The sequence below is a fragment of the Anolis carolinensis genome, chromosome 1 (assembly GCF_035594765.1).
Source record: "Anolis carolinensis isolate JA03-04 chromosome 1, rAnoCar3.1.pri, whole genome shotgun sequence".
Taxonomy (NCBI): domain Eukaryota; kingdom Metazoa; phylum Chordata; class Lepidosauria; order Squamata; family Dactyloidae; genus Anolis; species Anolis carolinensis.
The window spans coordinates 109,629,358-109,654,827 of NC_085841.1; the positions used below are offsets into that span (position 1 = coordinate 109,629,358).

The window sequence follows — 25,470 nt, forward strand, 5'->3', positions numbered from 1 at the left end:
TGGAAGCTGATCTTGGTCTGAGTCTCAATCTTAAGATACAGAACTCATAGGCTTTTGCCATTCTAAGGAAGTCTATGGCAGTAACAGAGCATCGTGTTGATATGAAGTATGGAATGCTTACTTTCAGATGTAGACATTTTGTTTGCCATTCATATAAACAAATATCATTTCATTTAGCAAAGTTCCAAAAGAAGACTTCCAAAAGTAAGAGCTCTTAAAGTTGAGAGATTTTATCAAAAAGTAAGAACTCCTTATAGTTCATTTCTCTCTTCTTATAGACCCACAAAACAGACTAAAAAAATTAAGGATATTTTCATCCATCTCCACTTTAAATAATAGACATGCATGGGTATGTCCCATATTTTCTGTTAACTAGTTTTGTTCCAGCTTTTCCTTTCCGAGACACATCTAATCATACATGACAAGAATCCACAATCCTACCCCCCTCCCCACTATAGGAAAACATCTCTTTGTCTTATTACTTCTAAGAAGATTTAAATGCTCAGTATAAGTTAAAGAGCTTAGGGTATAGTGCTAGAACATGATTCTCAGTGTTTTTTGATGGGGCTTGTGAAAAAGCTATGAAGCCACTGCCTTATAATGCCAGTAATCACTCAGTCATAGCCCCCCCCCCCCCCCGGTGGCCTTTAATTCTCTGCTATGCTCATCACATCTAAAGGCATGTTAGACATTAAAATTACCTACAAATGAACTTACTCATCTACAAGTTGTCCCAATACTAGTTGCACTGTTCGATCAGATTTGACAATGTCGTGAGCTCGGTTTTCAATATGGACCAGATCTACATTGACTGCCTAGGGAATTAAAAAAAAGTTAGTGCCTAGAAGTCAAACTATTTCTGTGCTATTAATTCACAGTCATAAATTTTAAATACCAACACTTTCTTAGTCACTATACAGAAATACCTTAAGTGGGATTAATATGACAAGACTAGAAAAGAAAATAGCAATCAAAACAAGTTAATAAACGGAGTAAAATATCAGTAAAATGTCTAATCATTATGAAAGTCTGCCATTTAGTTGAAGTTTAGGAAGAGATAAAGGTTAATGGAATCAAAATATTAATTAATTATCTGAATGCCCCAGTGATCAGATATTTTTTACTTATACATGTTCTGACATTTAACAAGGAATGAGTAATAAAATGAAGCTCAGTTTTCTGGATGGATTAAATAGTGTTTCAAAGAAATTAAGATAGTTTGATGGATACTCTGAATATTAATAAAAACATTTGATTGAAGTGTAACAAAGAATAACAGCAATATAATGGTCTCTAAAAATGCAATATATATCATAAACTACATGAAATATAGATTAACACTTAGGTGATTCCATTATTGAGTTATTTAATGACATAATAATTAAGAACAATTATAAACGTCATATTGCTGAAATTAAAAACAGCTGAAACAAATAAAAATATTTACCTGCTGTAAATCAACAATGTTTACCCGACCTGTAACAGTATAAAATAATGTTAACAAGGCTGCAAGATATTTATTTAGAAACAGTGACAGATACAGGATATACATGAAGTAACCATTTATTCATTACTCTTTATCTCCTGATCTGATATAGATTCATTCGAAGTAACCTACATATAAAATGTGCAAATTATTGTCACTTAAGACTCCCTTCATAATGCTTCCATAATTCTTGCCCAAGTACATATGTAGAATTCTGCTCAATTTCATAGAAGAAAGCTAGGAGATATGTGATAGAGTCTTATGCATATCTGGATCAGTATGAGATCAACTGAGACAGTGTAGTGAAGTGGTTTTAGCAGAATCCCCAGTAATGTAGTCTCAAACCATGACTTCCCACATAGGCTTTTTACAAAAAATCAAAATAAGAGATCTAAATGTGGGGTTATGGAGGGGGGAAAGGAGTTTGGCTCCTATGCATCTTTCAGATCAGAGAATTTTGCAGAAACAAATACATATTATCACTAGTAAACTGATAAAACCTTGTCCCCATCAAAACTAATTTTGTTAGATAAACAACTGCATGCATGAGAGAAAAATATATGAGGTTTACATGGGAATAACAACGCTAGGTAAACTTATGTGATACTCTGAAGTAGACAAGTTTAAGATTGTCACTTAAAATACAATTACCACTAGCATTTAGGATAATTTTAGGAATGATGCAGAAGTTCTAACTTCACCTGGGAAAACTCAAGCTTTCTCTGTCATATGTAAGATGCCTATTTTGCAAACTCTGCCCCACTCTTGATATATCAAAATTATATTTCTAGAAGAAATTGGATTTCAGAGGACACATTAACAAAGCATCATGACTTTATACAAATGGGACAATGAGAAGCTTCCATGAGAAAGATGTGTATTCTTATGTCACACACTTTTCCAAAACCACATTGGTTTTAAAGTTTTTATGTGCTATATTTAGACTTCTAAATGCATTTTAGAAAAAAATATGTATAGACACGCTTACCACCACGAACATGAAGTTCATCGCGTATCTCTTTGATAATCTGTGCAGGAGTAATATACTCTTTTCCATCAAGAGTATGCACTACTTCCAGCTGTTTTTCAGCAATTAACTTAGAAACGATCTCTATGCAATTACGTTCTGATAATCTGCATACATAAAAAACAACCAAAATACCTTGTGTGAGATACTGAAAATGCAATTTTATCTGGAAAAACTTCATCAGTATATCTATATTACACACACATTCATACAGGGCAAAAAGTTGAGACAGATCTAGGATGCAAACAAATTGATCTTCAGCCTTCATCAGGAATGTGGAAGAGTGGCTTTCCCCTTAACCTCCCAATGCTATTACAGGCAGTCCCCAAGTTACACACGAGATAGGTTCTGTAGGTTTGTTCTTAAGTTGAATTTGTATGTAAGATGGAACAGCTCCATTTTTTAAGTATAGTTATAAACATACGACTTACATACAACTCATAGTTAAGAACAGGGGTGAGACAACAGAAAATGAGAGAAATCTGTTGTCGAAGGCTTTCATGGCCGGGATCATAGGGTTGTTGTATATTTTCCGGGCTGTATGGCCATGTTCCAGAAGTATTTTCTCTTGACGTTTCGGCCACATCTATGGCAGGCATCCTCAGAGGTTGTGAGGTGAGAAATCTACCCCTCGAAAGGGAAATCCACTGCTGAAAGAGTTGTTATCATGGGGGAAAGGTGTCTCCACTGAAGTTTTCTCATCAATCCTTGTTTCCACAACAAGCCACATTTTTCAAAATCCAATTATAACAGGGACAAAAAGTGAAGTGAAATCTTCTGAACAGGAGCACAGGCAGCAAAACAAACACCACAGGAGTATTCACCCTTCCCAATGCTATCCAATGCATGTATGCACACATACACACAGGTCAGGAGTTTCACTTAAAAATGTACCTGTTTCAACTTACATACAAATTTAACTTCAGAACAAACCACAGAATCTATCTTGTTTGCAACTTGGGGACTGCCTTTACGTGGATTTGTTTACAAATGTTCTCTCTAGGAATCTATTGAGTCACACTGGAGGACCTAGGGATTCCTAGAGAGGTGTTCTCTCAAGTATTAAAAATAGCTTTTTTGTTATTCAGGGTGTTTCACCTTCACAGGGGACCTGTGTCTCTAACCCTAGAGAATGTCAGGGCTTGGCTATATTTACGTATGTATATAATGTATATTGTGCATATACATAATTGCATTAATCAATGGCATCAAAAGATTTCTTTTTCTAGTTGAATGTATTTAAAATTTAACGAGATAGTGTGGGACAAAAGTTACATTATCTTTGCCCTCTTCTACCTGAAAGTCCTTATCCCTTGACTAAATGTGTCCTCATAACTGGAGCAACCCACAGAATGCAGTGTATGGCAGCACAGGGTGTGGAAAGGGGAAGGTGTGGCACAGGGAGGGGAAGGTGGGACTTGCATAAAACTGGGTAGAGCCACTGTAGGTGACTCACAGCCTATGCCCAATCTTCTGTGTAGGAGGGGAACAGTGGGCACTGGTGGGAAGAGGTAGGTGAGGGAAAGTCATGGCCTCTTCCATGGATAGACATTCAGCACATACACTATAATTCTTGAGAACTACAAAAACAACCTCCAAACTGACTATAAGTTTCAAAAGTAGAATTATTACTAAACAGCAGAACTCATACTGTTGTGTGATTTTCAGTGACTTGCTACTTATTAATGCAAACCAGGATGTATGCCTAAGTCAAGTTACTTTACCAGTATCTAGAACTTTGTTTTGGACCTGATATTTAGCCCTCTATATAATTTGAGTAATCATCATAGTAATCAAAGATCTAATACTACCATTTACATGCCAAGGCTGCTTTCATTAATGACTGCTTTCATTAATGATTGGAGCCCCTGATGGCGTAGTGGACTAAAGCCTTGTGACTTGAAGGTTGGGTTGCTGACCTGAAGGCTGCCAGGTTCGAATCCCACCCGGGGAGAGCGCGGCTGAGCTTCCTCTATCAGCTCCAGCTCCATGTGGTGACATGAGAGAAGCCTCCCACAAGGATGGTAAAAACATCAAAACATCTGGGCATCCCCTGGGCAACGTCTTTGCAGACGGCCAATTCTCTCACCCCAGAAGTGACTCAAGTTGCTCCTGACACACACACACACAAAATTAATGACTAGGTTTGTTTGTAATCGGCAACTGTTTATACTTTTGCTATCAGATACCTTGATTACTGGTTATATTTATTTATTTATATGCACCTTTTCCCAGCCCTGGGACTCAAGGTGGCTTACAAAATAAACAAGATATACTGATGAAAGAGAGGTGGAGAGATCTAAATCAAATAAATAATTACAGTAGAACCCTGGTTAACCAAGGCTCTGGGTTATTCGAGGTGCCACCGGGGGCGCCCCTCCCTCTCCCCCTCCTTCTCTTGAGTTTGAGAGAAGGAGAGGGAGAGGGAGGAGGAAGTGCCTGGCGATCGCTGCTACCTAGCAGCTTCCCAAGGGGCGGAGCCTCACCCAGGGACGTCCCTGGGCAAGACTTCCGCTCAGGTTATTATTATTATTATTATTATTATTATTATTATTATTATTTAAAGAATTATTATAAAACAGACCTGTGTCTTCCACAGGGCCCTTCCACACAGTCATATAACCATCTCAGAATATCAAGGCAGATAATCCACAATATCTACTTTGAACTGGGTTAGGAGCCCACACTGTCACTTAATCCAGTTCAATGTGGATTTCATACGGCTGAGTGGAAGGGGCCACACACATCCATTTCCCGCCTTTCTTGCAAATGCTAAAAAGTCATGGAGGATTATAAAAACAAATTCTGGCAGCACTGTGTCTGTTTGTGTGTCAGAGGATCACAATGAGCAAACAAAGCACACATTTTCTAGACAGATTTAAGTAAGTAAACATTGCAAGGTTTTCCCTTTTACTTTGTTTTGTTTTGACTGAAGGCCCTTCCACACAGCCATATAATCCAGAATATCAAGGCAGAAAATCTCACAATATCTGCTTTGAACTGGGTTATCTGAGTCCACAGTGCCATATATTCCAGTTCAAACCAGATAATGTGGGATTTTATTCAGCTGTATGGAAGGGGCCTGACTGCACATGAACCTTTGCCTTTGACAGCGACCTAGAAACGACATAATTGGGAGGAGATAAAAGTGATGGGTCTATTCAATGGCAGTCAAAGGGCTCTTCCACACAGCCATATAACCCAGAATACCAAGGCAGACAATTCGCAATATCTGCTTTGAACTGGAATATTTGAGTCCACACTGTCATATAATCCAATTCAATGTGGACTTTATACTGCTGTGTGGAAGGGGCCTGACATGCGGAAAACTGGATTTTTGCAGGTGATGCTCTCAAATATGTGATGGCTTTCTTACTCTCTTTCCTTCACTTTCTACATGTCTGGTTGCTGTTCAGCAAGGAAGGCATTTAATAATAATAATAATAATATTTATAACTTGCCTCCATCGTCCCGAGGGGACTCGGAGCAGTTCAGATGCCCAAAAATCAAACAAATAGAAGCAGAACACAATAACAACATATACAAATAAAACAATTAACAAAAAAAAACTTCTTAAAATACATCAGCGGGTATCAGAACAAAGGTGGAACTATTAAAATTGCAAGGGAAGGTGGGCATGTGCAAAAACGCAAGTTAATAAAATTAGGAATAGGAAGAAAGTGCTGAAGATTATGGTGGTAAACAATTAAAACTAGGTGGTGATGAAACTGACCTGTTGTTCAAAAGCACAGTTAGAACATTTACCATTCCTTTTGTGTCTATGCCTGGGGAATATTTGCTGGTTTGATTTCTGTAGGTTTGGCTGATTTCAGAGGCCTCTTCCACACAGCTGAATAAAATCTCACATTTTCTGCCTTGATATTTTGGGATACAGGGCTGTGTGGAAGGGCCCAGAGACAAAAGAAGAGATAAAGGCCCCCCCAGCCCCCCACCACAGACACATACACAAAGGAGAAGGAACAGCAATGTGTCCCAAAAATGTATACAGTGGGCCCCTTCTACACAGCTGTATAAAATCCAGATTATCTGCTTTGATAATCTGAATTATAGGGCAGTGTGGATGGGACCTACATTTAAATGAAATAACAGGTGTTATAATAACAGTTTAATCAGTAACAGATCCCATCTTCAATGACTATTTTATGTCACCTGTTCAAAGTGGAACTTTGTGGAAGAACAGAATTGTGTTTCAACAACTTAAGTTTCTTTTGTAATTTTGCGACACTTCCCCACTATTGGAATCTTTAATCCTGTTAAGGGTGAATATATTTGATATTTTTTGGGGGGGGGGGGGGGCTGCATGATTTTCTCTCCAAAATAATAAACTATCATGGATGTATACATTGTGTTGTCGAAGCTTTCATAGCTGGAATCACCGGGTTGCTGTGAGTTTTCCGGGCTGAATGGCCATGTTCCAGAAGCATTATCTCCTGAGGTTTTGTCCACATCTATGGCAGGCATCCTCAGAGGTTATGAGGTCAGTTGGAAACTAGGCAGTTCATATAATTGCGGAATGTTCAGGATGGGAGAAAGAACTCTTGTCTGTTGGAGGCAAGTGTGAATGTTGCAATTAATCACCTTGATTAGCACTGAAAAGCTTTGTAGCTTCAAAGCCTGGCTGCTTCCTTCCTGCTTCCCAACCTCCCAACAAAAAAATTCCCCCAGGCAGGAAGCAGCCAGGCTTTGATGCTGCAAGGCCATTCAATGCTAATCAAACAATGCTATTCCGGTTCAAAGAAGATATTGTGGATCATCTGCCTTGATATTCTGGGTTATATAGCTGTGTGGAAGGGCCGAGCGCATATGTACACGTACTGTGGAGGGGACAAAAAACCTGCACAATCTCCATTCTTTAAAAACTGCACTTTTTCCAAATATTAAAATTTCTTAAGGATTTATTTTTAAAAAAAGCAACCTGCATACGTTTTCCACACAATTATAAACTCTGATGGGTACATGGATTTTTTTCGGGAGACCTATATTTGACGTATTACGGTAGTGATCACCTCCGACACCACCGCAACGACGCCTTAAGAACTAAGGAAGAAAAAAAAATGCGCTGCTTCTACATGTATTACGGGCACTGAGTGGCAAGGCGGTTAAGGGACTGAAAAAGAGGGGGGGGGGTAAACGGACCAGAGGGCCGCGCGCCTTTGCGAGGGGCTCCGCCTGGCTCCGCCCCCTGGCTCTTCCCTCGCGTCTCCCCCCTCCGCTCACCTCTGCGTCGCCTGGGCGAACTGAGCGGACTGGAATTGCTGGGACAACTGGAGGATCTCTTCCCAGGTGGCCTCCATAGCGGCCCCGCAGCCGAGAGGTGGTCGGCGAGAGAGTAAAGAGGAGGGGGAGGGGGCGTGGCCGGAGGAGGTGCGCTAAACGCACACGTCAGCTCCAAATGTCATTCTCGCGCACGGAGTGCGATGTGGGACAATCTGCTTCGGCGCTGCTTCAGAACGCGATCTGAGCTGTCACAGCGTCGCCTATAGGCACACGCGTTAAGAACACACGCAAAGGCTTCTTGGTAGCGCCTTAGGACCCTTCCATACTGCCCTATAATCTAGAATATCAAGGCAGAGAATCCCACAATATCTGCTTTGAACCGGGGTCCCTTCCACACAGCGGAATAAAATCCCTCATTATCTGCTTTGAACTGGAATATATGGCAGTGTGGACTCAGATAACCCAGTTCAAAGCAGATACAGTAGAGTCTCACTTATCCAACACTCGCTTATCCAACCTTCTGGATTATTAAACGCTTTTTTTAAGTCAATGTTTTCAATACATCATGATATTTTGGTGCCAAGTTCGTAAATTAGTAATTTCTACATAGCATTACTGTGTATTGAACTACTTTTTCTGTCAAATTTGTGGTATAACACGATGTTTTGGTGCTTAATTTGTAAAAGCATAACCTAATTTGATGTTTAATAGGCTTTTCCTTAATCCCTCCTTATTATCCAACATATTCGCTTATCCAACGTTCTGCCGGACCGTTTATGTTGGATAAGTGAGATTCTACTGTATTGTGAGATTTTCTGCCTTGATATTCTGGGTTATATGACTGTGTGGACTCAGGGCCCTGGGATATATGGCAGTATGTACTCAGGGCCCTTCCACACAGCCATATAACCCAGAATATCAAGGCAAATAACCCATAATATCTGCTTTGAATTGGATTGTCTGAGTCCACACTGCCATATATTCCAGTTCACAGCAGAAAATGTGGGATTTTATTCAGCTGTGTGGAAGGGGCCTCAAATAACCCAGTTCAAAGCAGCTATTGTGGGATCTTCTGCCTTGATATTCTGGGTTATATGGCTGTGTGGAAGGGCCCTAGGATAGAGCATTATCTTAGGGTGCATCTAGTATGGAATTAAATCATTTTGACACCACATTACCTGCCATGGCTTGGTGTTATGGAGTGCTAGGGTTTTTAGCTTTGTTTAGAACAATGATATTCTGGACACCGAACAGAAGAGGATGGATATTTGTCTTTCTAACCATGGAGTACAAATCTTTTTGCTGCAGTAAAAGCAGGCAGGACCAGACAGGGGGTCCTTCCACACAGCCCTATATCCCAGAATATCAAGGCAGAAAATCCCACAATATCGGCTTTGAACTGGGTTATCTAAGTCCACATGCAGATAATGTGGGATTTTCTGCCTTGATATTCTGGGATATAGGGGTGTGTGGAAGGGCCCTGGGACCCTTCCACACAGCTGTATAAAATCCACATTGAACTGGATTATATGGCAGTGTGGACTGAGGGCCCTTCCAGACAGACCCTATATCCCAGGATCTGATCCCAGGTTTATGTTTATCTCAGAATATCTGGCAGCGCAGACTCATATGATCCAGTTTAAAGCAGAAAACCTGGGATCCGATCCTGCTATATAGGGCCTGTCTGGAAAGGCCCTCAGATAACCCAGTTCAAAGCAGATATTGTGGATTATCTGCCTTGATATTCTGGGGACCCTTCCATACAGCCCTGTATCCCAGAATATCAAGGCAGAAATCCCACAATATCTGCTTTGAACTGGGTTATCTGAGTCCACACTCAGATGATATGGGATTTTCTGCCTTGATATTCTGGGATATAGGGCTGTGTGGAAGGGCCCTGGGTTATATGGCTGTGTGTTGGCACTCAGTTGTACAATGTAATATACACAAGAACATAAATACAACATTAATAATTTGTAACTCTTCCATCCAAAAAGCAATAAACCACAGAACACATCTCTATCGTATGCTACAAAGAAGCATTATCTGCATTGCATTTCCAACCTTTAGTTGAAGCATTGCTTCAGATTTGAATAATTTTAAAATATTGAATCCATTAATTTGCATAGGATAGTACTGAAATCTGCCTGATAGTTTTGCTTGAATTTATCTTCTACTTATTCTTGAAACATGTACTGAATCCTTGTCTAGCTGTTAGGTACTTCAGGAAACATCATGTAACTAACCACCTTGTGGATGGTTGGAAAGGCTACGTAACATTAAAGTACAGTAGAGTCTCACTTATCCAAGCCCCGCTTATCCAAGCTTCTGGATAATCCAGAAAACATTTTTGTAGTCAATGTTTCCAATATATCGTGATATTTTGGTGCTAAATTTGTAAATACAATAATTACAACATAACATTACTGCGTATTGAACTACCTTTTCTGTCAATTTTGTTGTATAACATGATGTTTTGGCGCTTAATTTGTAAAATCATAGCCTAATTTGATGTTTAATAGGCTTTTCTTTAATCCCTCCTTATTATCCAAGATATTCGCTTATCCAAGCTTCTGCCGGCCTGTTTAGCTTGGATAAGTGAGACTCTACTGTATATAACACATCAGTACAACTGCAGTCTATTTCAGTGTACAATTACTTGGAAGCTATTCTTTTTCCAAATGAGTAAACAGAATACCCTGGGGCTAAAGTCAGTAGCAAGCTTCAAGGATATACTAGCTTGCCTCACTGACTTTCTTCAGTAATTGATCCGACGTTTTGCAGACTTGGCCACGGTGGTCCATGCTCTTGTTACATCTCAATTAGATGTAATGCGTTCTATGTGGAGTTGCTTTTGAAGACTGTTCAGAAGTTTAAAGTAGTTCAACAGGCGGTAGCCAGATAACTCTTCGGTGCGGGTTACAGGGAGCACACAACCTCCCTGTTGCACCAGCTCCGCTGACTGCCAGTCTGCTACCAAGCACAATTCAAAGTGCTGGCTTTAGCCTATAAAACCCTAAACGGTTCTGGTCCAGTTACTGTCTGAACGTATCTCCTTCTATGATCCACCGGAGAGGTTAAGATCTTCTGGGGAGGTCCTGCTCTCGGTCCCACCTCCTCTGCAGTTGCAGTTGGTGGGGACGAGAGATAAGAACTCAGTGGTGGCTGCTTGGCTATGTAAATCCCTCCCCAGTGATTTTTTTTTCGTGTCAGGAGCAACCTGAGTCGCTTCTGTTGTGAGAGAATTGGCCGTCTGCAAGGACGTTGCCCAGGGGACGCGCGGATGTTTTGATGTTTTTATCATCCTTGTGGGAGGCTTCTCTCATGTCCCCGCATGGAGCTGGAGCTGATAGAGGGAACTCATCCATGCTCTCCCCGGGTGGGATTCGAACCTGGCAGCCTTCAGGTCAGCAACCCAATCTTCAAGTCACAAGACTTTAACCCACTACACCACCAGGGGCTCCCCCAGTGAAATTAGATCACGTGGTTATGGGACCAAGCCTTTGGACAATAATCTTTTGGTGCAATAAGTAAATATGGAATAGTGCAATGATTACTGGATTGGCCTTAGATTACGAGTTTGGATTGCGTGGTTTTAATAATTGTTTTAGTATTGATATGTTTTAAATGCTTATTTTAGTGTATATGTTTATTTTATTATATCGAATTGCTATCTACCTGTGAGGCTGCTTTGTTAGTTCAGGGATTGGATCCCTGCCGTCTGCACAGGCTTCCTAAGTATTGGAACAAGATGGTGAGCAGATGGAGGACATCCGGCAGAAGTTGTTTTTTAAAAAAATCCATCGGTTAAGCACTGGACTGTATATGCACACATGTGAATATCTTAATACAAAAATTAAGCAAATTCGTATGTGCGCATATGAGTTCCAGTGTATAACTGAGGGATTCTTTTACAAAAATTTCTGCTGAATGTCTCTCTTCCTCCAATTGTTAATTCAAGATCCTTTTAATATAAAGTTTAAAATAAAGACTTTCAGAGTTCTAATTGCCCTCCATTTATGCTTCCTTTAAATCATCTATGATTTTGACAGCCCAATCAGCTGATTAGCTGTTTCAGGCTTTTTAAAAATCCAAGTCCGCTGGAGCAGTCTCCACAGGGGGGAGAGAAGGAAATGATGTATTTTTTCCGAGTGTAGGGATATACAATGATGTGAATATGGCCATTTTCCGGCCGGAATTGGTATATAAGCGGACCTTTTAACATGCGTTTTTCATCCACTGCAGTGAATCAGCACAGATTTACAGTTATTATCATTTAGCCACTCCCTTTTAGCCTGGTAACTCCTGCATTTTAGGTGCTGTGCAGAAGAGCCCTAAGGCTGGGTCTACATTGCCCTATATCCCAGGATATGATCCTGGATTATCTATTTATTTTAGATTATCTGGCAGTGAAGACTCATATAATTCTGTTCAAATCAGATAATCTGGGGGCCCTTCTACAGTGCCATATAAAATTCAGATTTTCCTCTTTGAGCTGGATTATATGGCAGTGTAGACTCATTTAATCTAGTTCAAAACAGATAATGTGGATTATCTGCTTTGATTAAATGAATTATATGACAATGTAGAAGGAGCCTGTGATTTTCCCATAGTCCCCCAGTGGATTTTGTGGCCGAGCGGAGAGTCGATGCTTGGTGTCGAGGGCCGCTGCCCAATACTTGAACCACTACACCACATTGGCTGTTATGCAGCTGTATATACAACATCCAAAATATCTTGGGATATCCCTTGCTAGCAAAAATAGTCAAAGCAGGGCAAGAGAGTAATGCATCTTACTCCAAAGGGACAGGGCTGGGCAACTCTCCTGCTCAATCTACAGAGCTCTTGAAGACCATTGATGTAGACAAGAGGATGCCATAGCTGTCCAATCTTGTTATACTAATCTTTTTGGTATCAAATAATCCCATCATGTTGATTTTCCACTATCAGTCAGTGTACAGTGGGGGTAGAAGGAGCTCCAACATGGTGGACAAATGATAGTAAGATAAACAAATGGCTTATTGGAATCTTACTCCATTTCAGCGCTTTAACTTTTACTGGCAATAAAAATTACAGAAACAATTTACTCTTTTATGCAGAGACAAGCAGTGGCAGACTGTGGATTGATTTTAAAAAATCACTGTGTCAATATTGTGGCACTGATTGATAGTTATTTGCAAAAAGAAACATTACAGTGACCACAGATTTAACATACATTATACATTTCAACTATACCATATTGATTCACTCTGGGAAAAGCCATTTACTTACCCTAATTAGAAACAATAAAGGCAAATTCCAAGGTATTAATGCTGTCAGAATGAATCAATGCTGCAAGTCTGACAAACTGTGTTACAAAATAACTACAATACTCGCAGGTATTATAATTTGCAAACACTCCTAGTTGATAAACCAAGAGTGAGTTAATGGAATGTTATGCCAGTTCTATTAGTTCCGTTCAGGGCTCCTGAAAAATTCATTGAGATTCATGAGATTAATTTCAGTAGAAATTTACAGAACGCACAAACTTTTAATGGCCAATTGGTTTTTCTAAAAATTGTTTGAGTGATTTCATCTCTATTTTGATTTATTCACATTTTTGTTACTGTTTTTGTGCCAGTGGATTCATCCACACTGCAAAATTAATACAGTTTGACACCACTTTAACTGCCATAGCTCAATGCTATGTAATCATGGGATTTATAGTTTGGTGAAGTATCAACAGTCTTTGGTGTTGAAGGCTAAAGATCTTGTAAAACTATAACTCATATGATTCGATAAACTTGCGCCATGGCAGCTAAAGTGGTGTGAAACTATTAATTACACAGTGTAGATTCAACATAAGTTAACACTCTATCTTATTTTGGCTGGGTTTTATGTGCATTCTAGGCAGGCTACCTAGAGGCTATCTGGGCCATCATCTGGCCCAGATTCCTTTTACAAAATCTCTGGCTCTTCTAGAAGTTTAGACATAGAGCAAAACATAGATTGCTTTGCAAGAAAGAACTCCACTTGTGAATATCAGGCATGTGGAAGGAAGAACAAGTAGTGTGATGGGCAGAGTGGGAGAAGCAAGAGCGATGGGTGCTATGAGGCTGTGGAGATAGGCAAGGAAAGGAGAGATGGGGGCATGAGTGGTAAGAGTAGCAAAGTGTAAGAAGCAAACAACGGGTGCACTGTGAGGGTATCAGGTGAGGTAAGGGAGGGAGTAGGAGGGACACACGAATGAGAAGCATAAGTAAAAGAGTAAGGAGGGTACACTTCTAGAGCAACAGTGAGGCGAGATGTGGTGAATGATCTTTAGGGTGTGAGTAAGAAGCCTGAGGCATGAGCATGGTAAACTGCAAGAAGCAAAGAAAGTGAGGGGCGGGAGGTAGTAGGAGAGATGGGGAAATGCAGGGTGCATTTACACTGTCATGGCTTAATGCTAGGGAATCAATGGACTTGTCATTTTTCAAGGTTTTTCTCCAATTCCAAAGTGTTCTAGTGCCCCATCAAATGACAGATCCCAGGTTTTCATAGCATCAAAACATGGCAGTCTTAAGGCCCCATCTACACTGCCCATATAATACAGTTTCAAATTGCACTATATGGCAGTGTAGATGGGGCCCAAGTAATGTAAAACTGCATTCATTCTTTACTGTTCGCCCACCCTCTCCCAACATTTGCAGATGAAAACCAGGACATGTGTGACCAGTGAACAATGCAAAAGTTAGTGATAAAGAATGCAAACTGGGAAAAGCTCCAGCAGTTTGTAAGATTATGCCATCTCCTTTCCTGAATAATTTCTTCTTTAAAGAGCTTTTTTTTGGGGGGGGAGGGGCTTTTTGCGGAGAGGGTGGGTTCCCTCTCGGTTTTCTGGGCAAAATCAAGAGGGCTGTGTGAATTGGGCCCAGGGATTACGTGACACGGTCCCCGGGCCCAATCCATACTGGGCCCACACCTGGTAAGGCCCAGATCTTACCAAAGATCCGGGTCTTACCAGGTATCAAAATAATTCAGGACAAAGCAGGATTTACCAATGGGAAGGATGGGAATGAAGAGATGAGAGAGTGAGATTTCCAGTGCCATGATGAGGGGAAAGTGCAAAAGAGGGAGAAGAAGATTCATAAGGTGAGGAGAAAGGGTTTTGAGATTTAGCAGCAAAGTGTAAAGAACAGGTGAGGGAATGGTGGAGTTCTTGGAGAGGAAAGAATGGGGCTAGGGCAAGTTATAAGCAGCAGAGGTCCTCCAGGAGAAGGGGAACAGTAATTCATGGATCCTTTTGCTCCCTTCCAAAGCTTTTCTGAAAGACATCAATGTAGGGGCTAATCCGATTTCTCTCGGGAGATCACGACCGAAAAGGCAAAAACAAGATAATATGTTAACTTTGCATACTGCAACTCACTTCACCAGATGGATGGAGAACTATCTCAATTGGCAGATATTTATACATATGTTTGGGATATGAGGTTATAGGTAAAAAAAAAATAAGCACAGGCATTTATCGGTTCCTTAATTGGCATTAACAAACAACTGCCATAGTTGAGCTGCTTGATGAAAAGTCAAACAGGTGGAAGAAAGTTATGGTAGTCTCATTCTAATAACACATTTATGATGTATCTCTCAAGGAAAATAAAATCATGTTTTCTCTCTTCAGTTACTGCTGTTTGTCTGTTTCTTACCCTGTGAATCAAATGGCAGTCAGTCTCAAGGGCCTCCTGTGATACTTTCATAAATCTTTGCTTTCTGACATCAGTGAAAAAATTGAAGGCAAAATAACCCTGTCTGATCAGACTATGACTGGAAGTGTTTGTGCATGACAATATGTTAATATTATTGATGCTCTTTTGTTTGTACTTCGCTGTGAATGTGGATGCCTGCTTCACATGGTTTTCCTCTTTCCACAGCAACCTTGATAGAGAAGGCCCACTGTCAGAGGGTAAATCATATCGTTGAAACCTCTCTGTTATGCATCCAGTACTTTAAACATTACTCTGTATCACTCCTCTCTGATCAGTTCTAACTGTAAACCATGCTGTGAAACTTGAAAAATAGTGGCAGAAAAAATGCAGTTAATGTGCCGAATTCATGTAAATAAAATGTAAATTAGAATAGTCTGCATACTCAGAATAATTTGAGTAATATGCAGAATAGATGTACAGGTTTCAGAAAGTGGAATATGGTAATTCCAGCCTAAGGCATTTTCCTAAGAGATGCCGTCTAAATGTTGAGGGAATGCTGATTCTTCCCAGAGCTTTAGAAATCTCAACCACAGAAGTAGAAAACATTGCAATCAGCACAATCTCTAGTCCCCAAAGAAGTTAGCCTATGAAGTCCCCCTATGCAGTGGGCCCTTGGTATCTGCTATTCATATCCCTGCATGATTTCCAAAATCTGTGAATTATCCATTCTATTATAAGTAATAGCATGGCAAAATGGTGCCCCTTATAAAAACTGCAAAATCAAGGATCACTTTTTGATATTTTTGAGAGGAAGAAGTAGAAAGGAACTAGGATGTTTGAAAAGGATGGCAACAGAGGTTTCATTGGAACTATCAAACTGGGATAGTTGGGGGTATGGGAGAGTAAGTGGAGTGAATCCTGAAGTATAATATGGAAAAGAGAAATGTACTGTGAGGACATTTTCAAGATATGAATAGTTGATATTTTCAAGTGTTATTTTCACTTGTGTATTATTTTCAAGCCATGAATGGTTGAATCCATGAATGGAGAATTTTTGGATACAGAGGTCTGACTGTACCCATAGAATCTGAACAATATTGTTTACAAACTAGTCATTATTCTGGAAGTTAAGATTAAATTCATTTTATTCATATACATATTCATATTTTTCTATTTCTTCATTGTATTAGTAACATTTATATCTCATTCAAGAAGTTCAAGATCATGTACAGGGATCTCTGACTTATTCAATGGTTTAGGGACTGGAGCATTGTCAAAAAGTGGAAATGGTTGAAATATGGAAACTAGTTTAACATATATTCTGTAAAGATAGGATTTTATTATATATTATAAGCACAAATACTGTATTATATGTGCAAGTATAAGTATTATAAGTACTAATACTACACTACATAAAACAAGAGATGTACCACAAATGACTTCTACATTATGTGTTACTGTCCACAAGATGGCAATGAGGTGATTGAGAAAAACAAGCAGCAGGTGGCTGAAAAAGTACAAATATGACAAAAAGGAGAACATATTGAGTATATAAGCTCTGGTATGATTAAATTAGTCAACAGAGCAAGTTGTTTAAAAGCAGAGGATACTTATACTTGTTCCCATGTTTGTTCTATCTTTGCCTGTGAGGTAGGTCAGATTTGAAGAGAGAGATGAACTTAGGATCACTCAGCAATTTTATGCCTGAGTAGAGACTTCAACTTGAACTTCCTAGGTCAAAATACTAACCACTATACCCCATGCTTCACTTGTTATTTTTAAATAAAAGGTCTAACCATTGCACCCCACACTTCTCTTATCATTTTCAAATAAACAGAATTACACATGGATAATCGGCAGATCCATCACTCTTTTTCTCCATTTCCAGCAGGATGAAATGTTTGAAATCCTCCTTTTACATTTCTAAATTCAAGATGCTGATTTACTCCCCTCCTTTTTTCTCATAATTATGTTATCTGCAATTAATGCAAAGCATCCCTGGGCAGTATTTGTCAAGCACTTGTTATTAAAAACTGTGGGTCAGGGGAGACAAATGCTATGTCTCTATCTTGTTAATGCTCATTATTAAAGCCACCTAGGAAACCAATTATATTAACCACTTATCCAAGCAGAAATTGAGACCCTATGTTCCAGCCCTTAAAATTATCCCAAGGTAGCTTGGAGCCATAAAATAAATAGCATGCCATAACAGGCAACACAAGCCAAACAGTAATGATGAGCTTAAAAGAGATTAAATAGTTCACAGGATATCTTTTTACAGCTTGTATTTAAAAAACCCTATGTCAATTGGATTGTGCCAGTTCAAGGTTTTGACAGCCCTTGGACAAGACACTCCCTTTCCTTCATTGACTTTGTCTTTTCACCAGCATTGCTGCCAGCTATGACTAGTCTTCTTCCATATACACTAGAATGATTGCACGGCAGAAAACTGAAGAGCAAGTGAGTGATGGGCATTTGTGGCTTCTCTTTCATCCGTCTGTTGCTAGAGCCAAAGCAGGAGGTGGATCGTGAATAAGTATGTTGCAATGGGGAAGAGAAAAAAGGTCCAGGGGTTTCACTTTTTTTGGTGGGGGTGTAGATGTTTGAGCCCTCCATGTGAGTTCTTGACTATTCTGCAACTCAGCATCACTAGGCAATGATTTCTTTTTCTTTTTAAAAAAACTTACTAGCTACCTTATAGAGTGGCATTGTGCAACTATTTTTTCAACAGAATAAACATTAAAATTTTCTAGACATCGCATACTATAGAATCATAGAATCGTAGAGTTGGAAGAGACCTCACGGGCCATCTAGTCCAACCCCCTGCAAGAAGCAGGAAAATCTCATTCAAAGCACCCCTGACAGATGGCCATCCAGCCTCTGCTTAAAAGCCTCCAAAGAAGGAGCCTCCATCACTGTCCAGGGGAGAGAGTTCCACTGCCGAACAGCTCGCACAGTGAGGACGTTCTTCCTGATGTTCAGGCGGAATCTCCTTTCTGGCAGTTTGAACCCATTGTTCCGCATCCTAGTCTCCAGGGCAGCAGAAAACAAGCTTGCTCCCTCCTCCCCATGACTTCCCCCCACACATTTGTACTTGGCTATCATGTCTCCTCTCAGCCTTCTCTTCTGCAGGCTAAACATGTTCAGCTCTTTAAGCCACTCCTCATAGGGCTTGTTCTCCAGACCCTAGATCATTTTTAATTGCCCTCCTCTGGACACTTTCCAGCTTGTCTGGGCACCTTCAACTGCGGTGCCCAGAATTGGACACAGTATTCCAGGTGTGGTCTGACCAGGTGTGGAAAGATTTTCAGGATTTGTATGAAAACTTTGGTTCAACAGCATGAGAAAATAACAGTGCACTTATCATTTGAGTAAAGCATATCTCCACAGGTCCAAATGTAACTATGGAGGAGATGGAAACTTCCCACTGTCATGGATGAAATTGATAAAAGAAAGTCATGTTGAAAAGGGGTTCAGATATGTCCAGTCATTTCTGTCATCATGTACGGTAGATGTCAGCCTTTCCATAGGTGCTGTTTCCATTTTTCAAAAAACCTGGCTTCAACGGAGAGATGCTCCAGTCTCCCCAATTCTGAGTTATTGTCAGCCTTGCAACAAAACAAAGCAGAATGATCAGATCTCTATGATTTAGTTCTTCACAATTACAACAAAATACAGAGAGAAGTCTGATTTGTGGGTCCACAAGAACTGATAAGTTTTTGATTTGGCTTACTCTTAGGAATATCCTTTTCTAGAATTCAGAAATACTGGGTCACTCCTAGAAAAGAAATTTCAAAGCCTGGGTGTCATGATTGAAAAGATCCCACCCAATACCCCAAACTGCCTCCAAAGGTAAAAGGTCAACAGAGCAGTTCAAGTTCTATAACAGCGAAGACTTAAGCATTGAAGCATTTAGTGATATTTAATCTTAGCAAGATAGAAATGTATGTTGCAGTTCTTAGAGGATCCTGGTAAGGAATCCATTCTAGTCCATTTATTTTACAATTAGAGTATCAATAAAATGTATAAAGCTCTCTTAATTGCAGGTGGAAAGCACAACTATATTCTGAAGCAAGCCTTTTTGTTAGCCAGCAAAATAACATACTGTATATACCAACCCACACCTATGTAGTCACCAGAGCAGTATAAATATCTTGCAGTGGAAAGATGTTGTGTTATGAGGGTGCAGCAGGATTAAATTAAATGTCAAAAGGTGAAAAGTAGACAATATTTTGTAAGTTGGTATGGAGAAAACTCTTACATGTAATTTTGTTTTAAAAGATCCTTACTATGCAGTCTTTGACCTGACTAATCCAAGCAAGGTCTACTGAGGTCAATGGACTCCATATAATGGTGTAAACTATATATAGCAGAGGATTTCAGCCTTAATAAATCCTGTTCATAGACTACTGTATATAAATGTATATAAGTAAAAAATAGACCAAAACCATTCTCCCCCCCCAACCCCCCAACCCCCAAACTGGACCAACATATGTTGGAAATAGCAACCCCTAAGCCTCTCACTGTTTACTTGTTAATGTATATATTTTCTAGCCTGTATTCTATGTGCATGCTGATTTGCCAGTTTACCTCTTTGGTGTGGGAGGAGTTATAGACGTGATTATACTGAACATTTGCAGACTCAGGTCTCCATTTTGTATTCATTATCTGCTTGGACTTCAATGGGAGCAATCTTGCATCAGGCCTCACTGGAGGTGGGTACATGTATGTGTTTAATCTTCAATGAAAGCCGGCTGCTGTTTAAACTTCAGTAGAGAAGTCTGTTTGTCTACTTCAATATAGAACTATGATTATGGACTTCAGTGAGTACAACTATACTCAAAGACTATGGACTATTGATAAAGAATTATACCCTGTACTCAACACAGAGAGAAGCTATATCCTGTCTATAACTGAATTTCAATAAGAAACGTGCCTGTATGATGAATTAATAGAAGTTGTTTATGAATAAACAAGATATGTTATCTTTCAAAGAAGACTTTGGGGTTTTTTAAAAAAAAATCTCTGAGTGCATATTTTAAACTAAGAGATTTAAAGGGAGTGTGTATCTTTTGGGCAGCTTCAACTGCAAAGAAACAACCATCCTCTGCTAACATATACATTTTTGTAGTGGCATGTCTTTATTCTTGGCAATTTAAAGACATAGTTCTTCTGTTTAACAGCTGAGTTACCTGAGTGCTATTACATTAATGCTTGTGAATATCACTTGTTCAAAGAGTTGACTTCTAACAAGGTCATGCTTTTCTAGACTAGTGGTTTTTCAAAAGATGGTCTTCACATATTCATGGAAATTTACATTTGCCAAAGGGACATGTGCCCATAGACTAGGTATAGTTATTTTCCAATAGCTCATGCAATAGGTTATCGAATTTGCAATAACTTATACCTGGGTAAGTGCTGGAATAGGAACCCAGTGTAAAGGCAGTGACAAGAGGCAGAGGCAAGAAGCTCTCACCCCCATTAGCCCTTCCTTGCCCAAGCCAAGGAAAGAAATGTATCCTTCGCTCCTTTCTGACCCCCCCCTTTTTTTTTTAGCATGAATAGTGTTTATCAACACCAATGAGGAACCTGGGATGCACGGCTGCCATTTTGGGTACTTGAGTTGGGACAGTGGTGGCATCTATTTTTTTTATAAAGCTTGCTGCATAAACTTCTTTACAGAGAATGTAACATCCATTTTTAAAGGTGGCTTATAGAAAGCTCCTTATTTCCCTTGATTTGGACGCAATGGACCTGTTGATGCAGCTCAGAACCGTATTGGTTGGAGTGTTTTGCTTGTTTGTTTCAGCATCTCATATCTGCATTTTCAGCATTCCAATCTAGGTTCTGTCTAAATCTCTTTCAATCTGGTGTTGTAAAGCCAGATGGAATACATTTTTCATTTGTCCATCTGCTTTTTCCTCCCCAATGTAGTCTTACATACACGTTGAAATTCATGTATTACTTTTGGCCCAGTTTTCCTGCCTATTAAAGCCATCTTGAATCGATTTTGTCCTCTGGGGTGGGAGCTATGCCTTGCAGTTTAGTCTTGTGCAAATTTGATGGGCTCAGGACCATACCTTGTGGCACTCTCCAGGGTTCTCTCCAGAATGACTCTTGAGAAAAATATACGAGGGGGATATCGACTATTTCCACTGTTTAGCTCAAAACACATTAATCCACATTAAATCCTTACTTTAGGAAGATGAAGTAGGGTCAGTCCTATATTCACTCATCTACAAGTAATGAACCTTTGAACTCAATGAATTTACTTTTGAGTAGACTTGTATCAGATTTTACTGTAGACTTTTAGCAGTCTGTTTGCCTTGGAACTAAGGCCAAATAAGCTAAACTGCTTTGCTAAGTACATTTCCATCCTCAAATGTTGTGCCAAGTTGTGTTTGATCTCATTTCTGGGAAACATTGAAATGAAACACAGGGCTTTACTGGGACTATTTTATCTTGTCGGTTTAATAACTCACAGTACCTTTGCAGCAGAAGAAATATACATTTTGATGCTCTTCAGCTTTGTACAGTTTGAAATTAAGTTTATTGTCATGTTGGTAGGCTAGGTAGAAAAATATTACAGCCAAATTGGCCACCTGCATGTCATTGTGCAACTAAATAAGCGACTGGAAAACAACCCCATATATTTTAGTCTGTTGTGTGACATCTCAGTATGGGAAGAAACAATTTTACTGTTCTATTAAAGTGTAAATGTAACACTGAAATTAGCATACAGTGAAATCTGCTTTGTTTGGCTTCAATACTGATAAGAAATAGTAGGTATTATTTTGAAAATACACTGTTGCAAAATCTGAATGCATCTGCCAATATTTAGCCTATGGAGAAGTAATATGTGCTTTGATTGCTAGTGGATATACTCTAATGTCTAACTAGTGAATTGTCTTTCTAACCTACCCATGTTCAATTTATGTGGTCAATTAGTTTTGTTTTAACTTAAAACCCAGATTGAGAAGTTTGGAATGTGTAGATATGGCTTTGAAGTTTATATTGCTTGCTTAAGTACACCGAATTGACCAATTCACAACATTCACCTGTATTATGACTTAAGTGCCATTCACTTCAAGAGTCATTTTCTAGCTTGGAATGTTAAATAAAAGCTTGTGCAGGTACTATCAGGATTTGGTAGTCAATGTGCCCAAAGACAGATGTTAGTCAAAGTTAATTATTTACTCTTGGTAAAACTACAGACATGCATAGAATGCTAATCCAGACTACTGTTCCCAGGGAATAATAAGATAATGCACATGTACATGATTTCATGTGCACACATTCAGGCCTAAGAGACCTGAATGAGAAAGCAGATGAGCTCTTCATGAATTCTGGCTAAGGAAGTTTGTAGATATTGAATCCAAACAAACACAAAATAGTCTTTGCACCAAAATCCCCAATACAAAACTCAATACAATAGCATGAAAAATACAATGAAAAAGGAGCAACTGCTCCCAAACAGAAAGTATCTCAGTCTGATAACAGTCCCAATGTGTGTAAGCTTCAGGGGTTCAAGTTTGATAAGAAATTCTTCCAAAAGAAGTAAACAAGTGAACAGACGGTTGGTGACGTAGCTATGATAATAATAGAGCATTGCTCTCAAAACTTGCTGTTAGAATCCCTATGAGCAGAGTCATTTTCCCTTGATGCCATCAGGCACAGTATGTGAATCACCTGAAGAAGGAGCCCCCCCCCCCAAAACAGGGTATATAAAAAAAATCCCGGGCACCTCTGTTGACTTTATTTGAGAAGACTTTTTGTTTTGAGCTGTGACGGTTTTGTTCCCCAGCATATTCTTCTTTGCCATAGCAATAATGAAAACTTCTTCCTAATCTAGCAAGTTACAAGTATTGTTGTTACTTGTAAACATGTTACTTTTTTGAACATTAAGTACACAAAGGTAATATAATCGGATGGGAAGGAATTCACTTTATTGGGGATTAACAGTTCATATCTACTTTTAAAGGTATCTTTAAAAGGGCCTTTTTAGACATTTATATGAATTGTGGCAAGATTTTTCATTTTTTACGACGTTCCCTTACTACTCCAGAGATTTTTCCCCAAAGAAAGTCACACAAAATAATGCTGTAGCAAACAATGTAGTGAATTGCTTTTTAAAATTGTACCAAATAATGGTAATGACCTCTTAAATACAGCTATGTAATTATTGACATTTTAAGGCAAGCACATGCATTGTTTATTAAAATAGCTAGAAAATTGAGCTATATGTAAGTTGATGTAGCCACAATATAGCTGTAGTTGTAATTAGTTCCTATAATTTTTTAAATGCTGGTTATTTACAAAAATAGCTGTAATTTTAAAAAGCAATCCTAAATGTGGTTATTACAAATTGGGTATCCTTTATTCAAAAGGCTTTAGGCCAGAAGTGTTTTGGATTACAGATTTTAAAATATTTGTATTTATATACACATATATCATGAGTGATCTTGGAGATGGTCCCAAGTTTAAACACAAAAATAATTTATTCTTCATATACACCTTGTCCTAACCCTTATTCTTATGGCCTGTAGGCACTTTTATATACAATATTTTTAATAATTGTGTTTGAAACAGCATTAGAAAGTAAAAGCACTGGTATCTCAGCCTCCCATTTAAACAATTTTGGATTTTGTAGTATTTTAGATTTAGGAAGTATGGATAAGTGAAAGGAATGTGCAAAATTTTCAGAAGTTTTGTAAGTTATAAGAAAATTTGTTAAATCTCCACATCTGAAGCAATATCTGACACGTGGGAGTGGCTCGCTCCAAAGAATGTACCCAATACATTTTTGTTTGTATTTTGTAAATATTGGAAGGCTCCCTCTCAAAGTTAGCTTCATTTTCATGGCACGTGAACTTCATTTTTATGGCAAGCAAGCAAGCAAGCAAAGCAAAGCCAAAAAGACTCCCGTTCCTCTGTAAATTAATGGCTTCTAGCCATTAGGAGATGGAAAAGGAAGGAGAAAGCAAAGTTTCCTGGGAAGAAGCACAGAACTCTGGGATATGTAGTTTGGGAAGGCGAGGAGCCCTATGCCAGAGAATTCAAAATGCCCTGCCCCAAACTACATTTCCAAGAATGCATCAGCATTAGAAATTTTCAGTCATGATAGAGGGGAGAGAGATTTGTCCCTCCATAGCCAGTCAGAGTTCCAATAAATTGGTTAATATTCTACACTATGATTTTTGTACATGGGTTATACATGTGATTTCTTAATTGTTTCTATCATAAAAATATGGGGAAAGTTTATTAAACTACAAAAACTTCTGTCTTTGCAGGAGGAACATTGTGCTATAGCACAATTGTTTTTCAATGACTAACTCATTATCGAGTCTGAACCGATTCAACATAGTTTGTTTCACATAAAAAAAGTTTCTGGAGTAGAACAACTACCATACTTTCAAAGTAAGAACTACACCATTTAACAGGAAATAACACATTCAAACTAGGAACATATTTTCTTTATTATTAATAAATGTTGTTTATAAAAACTTTGAAAATTTCCCCAAAATCAGTGGATATGCGAAATGTTCTGAAACTTGGTGTGCTAACAGTGGTAAATGTTCTATCATTGTAGCAAGTGTCACCCCAATAGATGTAAAAATTAGGGAGGAAGGAGCTCCAGAACCTCCCCCCCCCCCCAGGTGCGCAATTACTATAATGAAAAAGTAACAAAATTTCATTACCCTTGTTATAGTAACAATTTTTCCACTAATGATACTTTAGAAACACTTTAGAAATGAACGCTAGCGCCCCCAACTTTGTAATGACTTTTGAAACATTTTTAATTGATCTCACATGCCTAATAAGGGATGCTCAACTTTTATTGCAAACTTCACATATTCTAAAAGAAAGCTAGGCAACTACATGAAACTTTTTACCCTTCAAAGCTCATTATTAGCTCAAAAAGTTTTGTTCTCCTTCAGTTTTGTTCTTTAGGATGAGGTTAAACTATGTCTGCTGTTCCTGCATTTTAGCTGGAGGCATCCACTTCCACAGAATGATTTTATATGTTACCTCTATGGCTTGCTCCTCATATGATG

At 39.0% G+C, this 25,470-nt stretch overlaps 1 protein-coding gene across 4 annotated transcripts in view; it reads right to left on the reverse strand.

Moving 5' to 3' along the window:
• Nucleotides 1-7,909, reverse strand: part of ufl1 (UFM1 specific ligase 1) — a 39,240-nt gene extending 31,331 nt beyond the window's left edge. For 3 of the 4 annotated variants that reach the window (XM_062969045.1, XM_062969047.1, XM_062969044.1), the window contains exons 1-4: nucleotides 7,752-7,909; nucleotides 2,475-2,620; nucleotides 1,448-1,476; nucleotides 718-815 (exon numbers count right to left, since the gene is read on the reverse strand). In XM_062969045.1, the coding sequence (XP_062825115.1) occupies nucleotides 718-815; nucleotides 1,448-1,476; nucleotides 2,475-2,620; nucleotides 7,752-7,828 (350 nt within the window). In that variant the 5' untranslated portion in view covers nucleotides 7,829-7,909. Of the gene's footprint in view, nucleotides 1-717; nucleotides 816-1,447; nucleotides 1,477-2,474; nucleotides 2,621-6,246; nucleotides 6,297-7,751 lie in introns of those variants that run through there. The other variant, XM_062969046.1, reaches the window with a different exon arrangement.
• Between the last annotated feature and the right edge of the window lie 17,561 nt (nucleotides 7,910-25,470).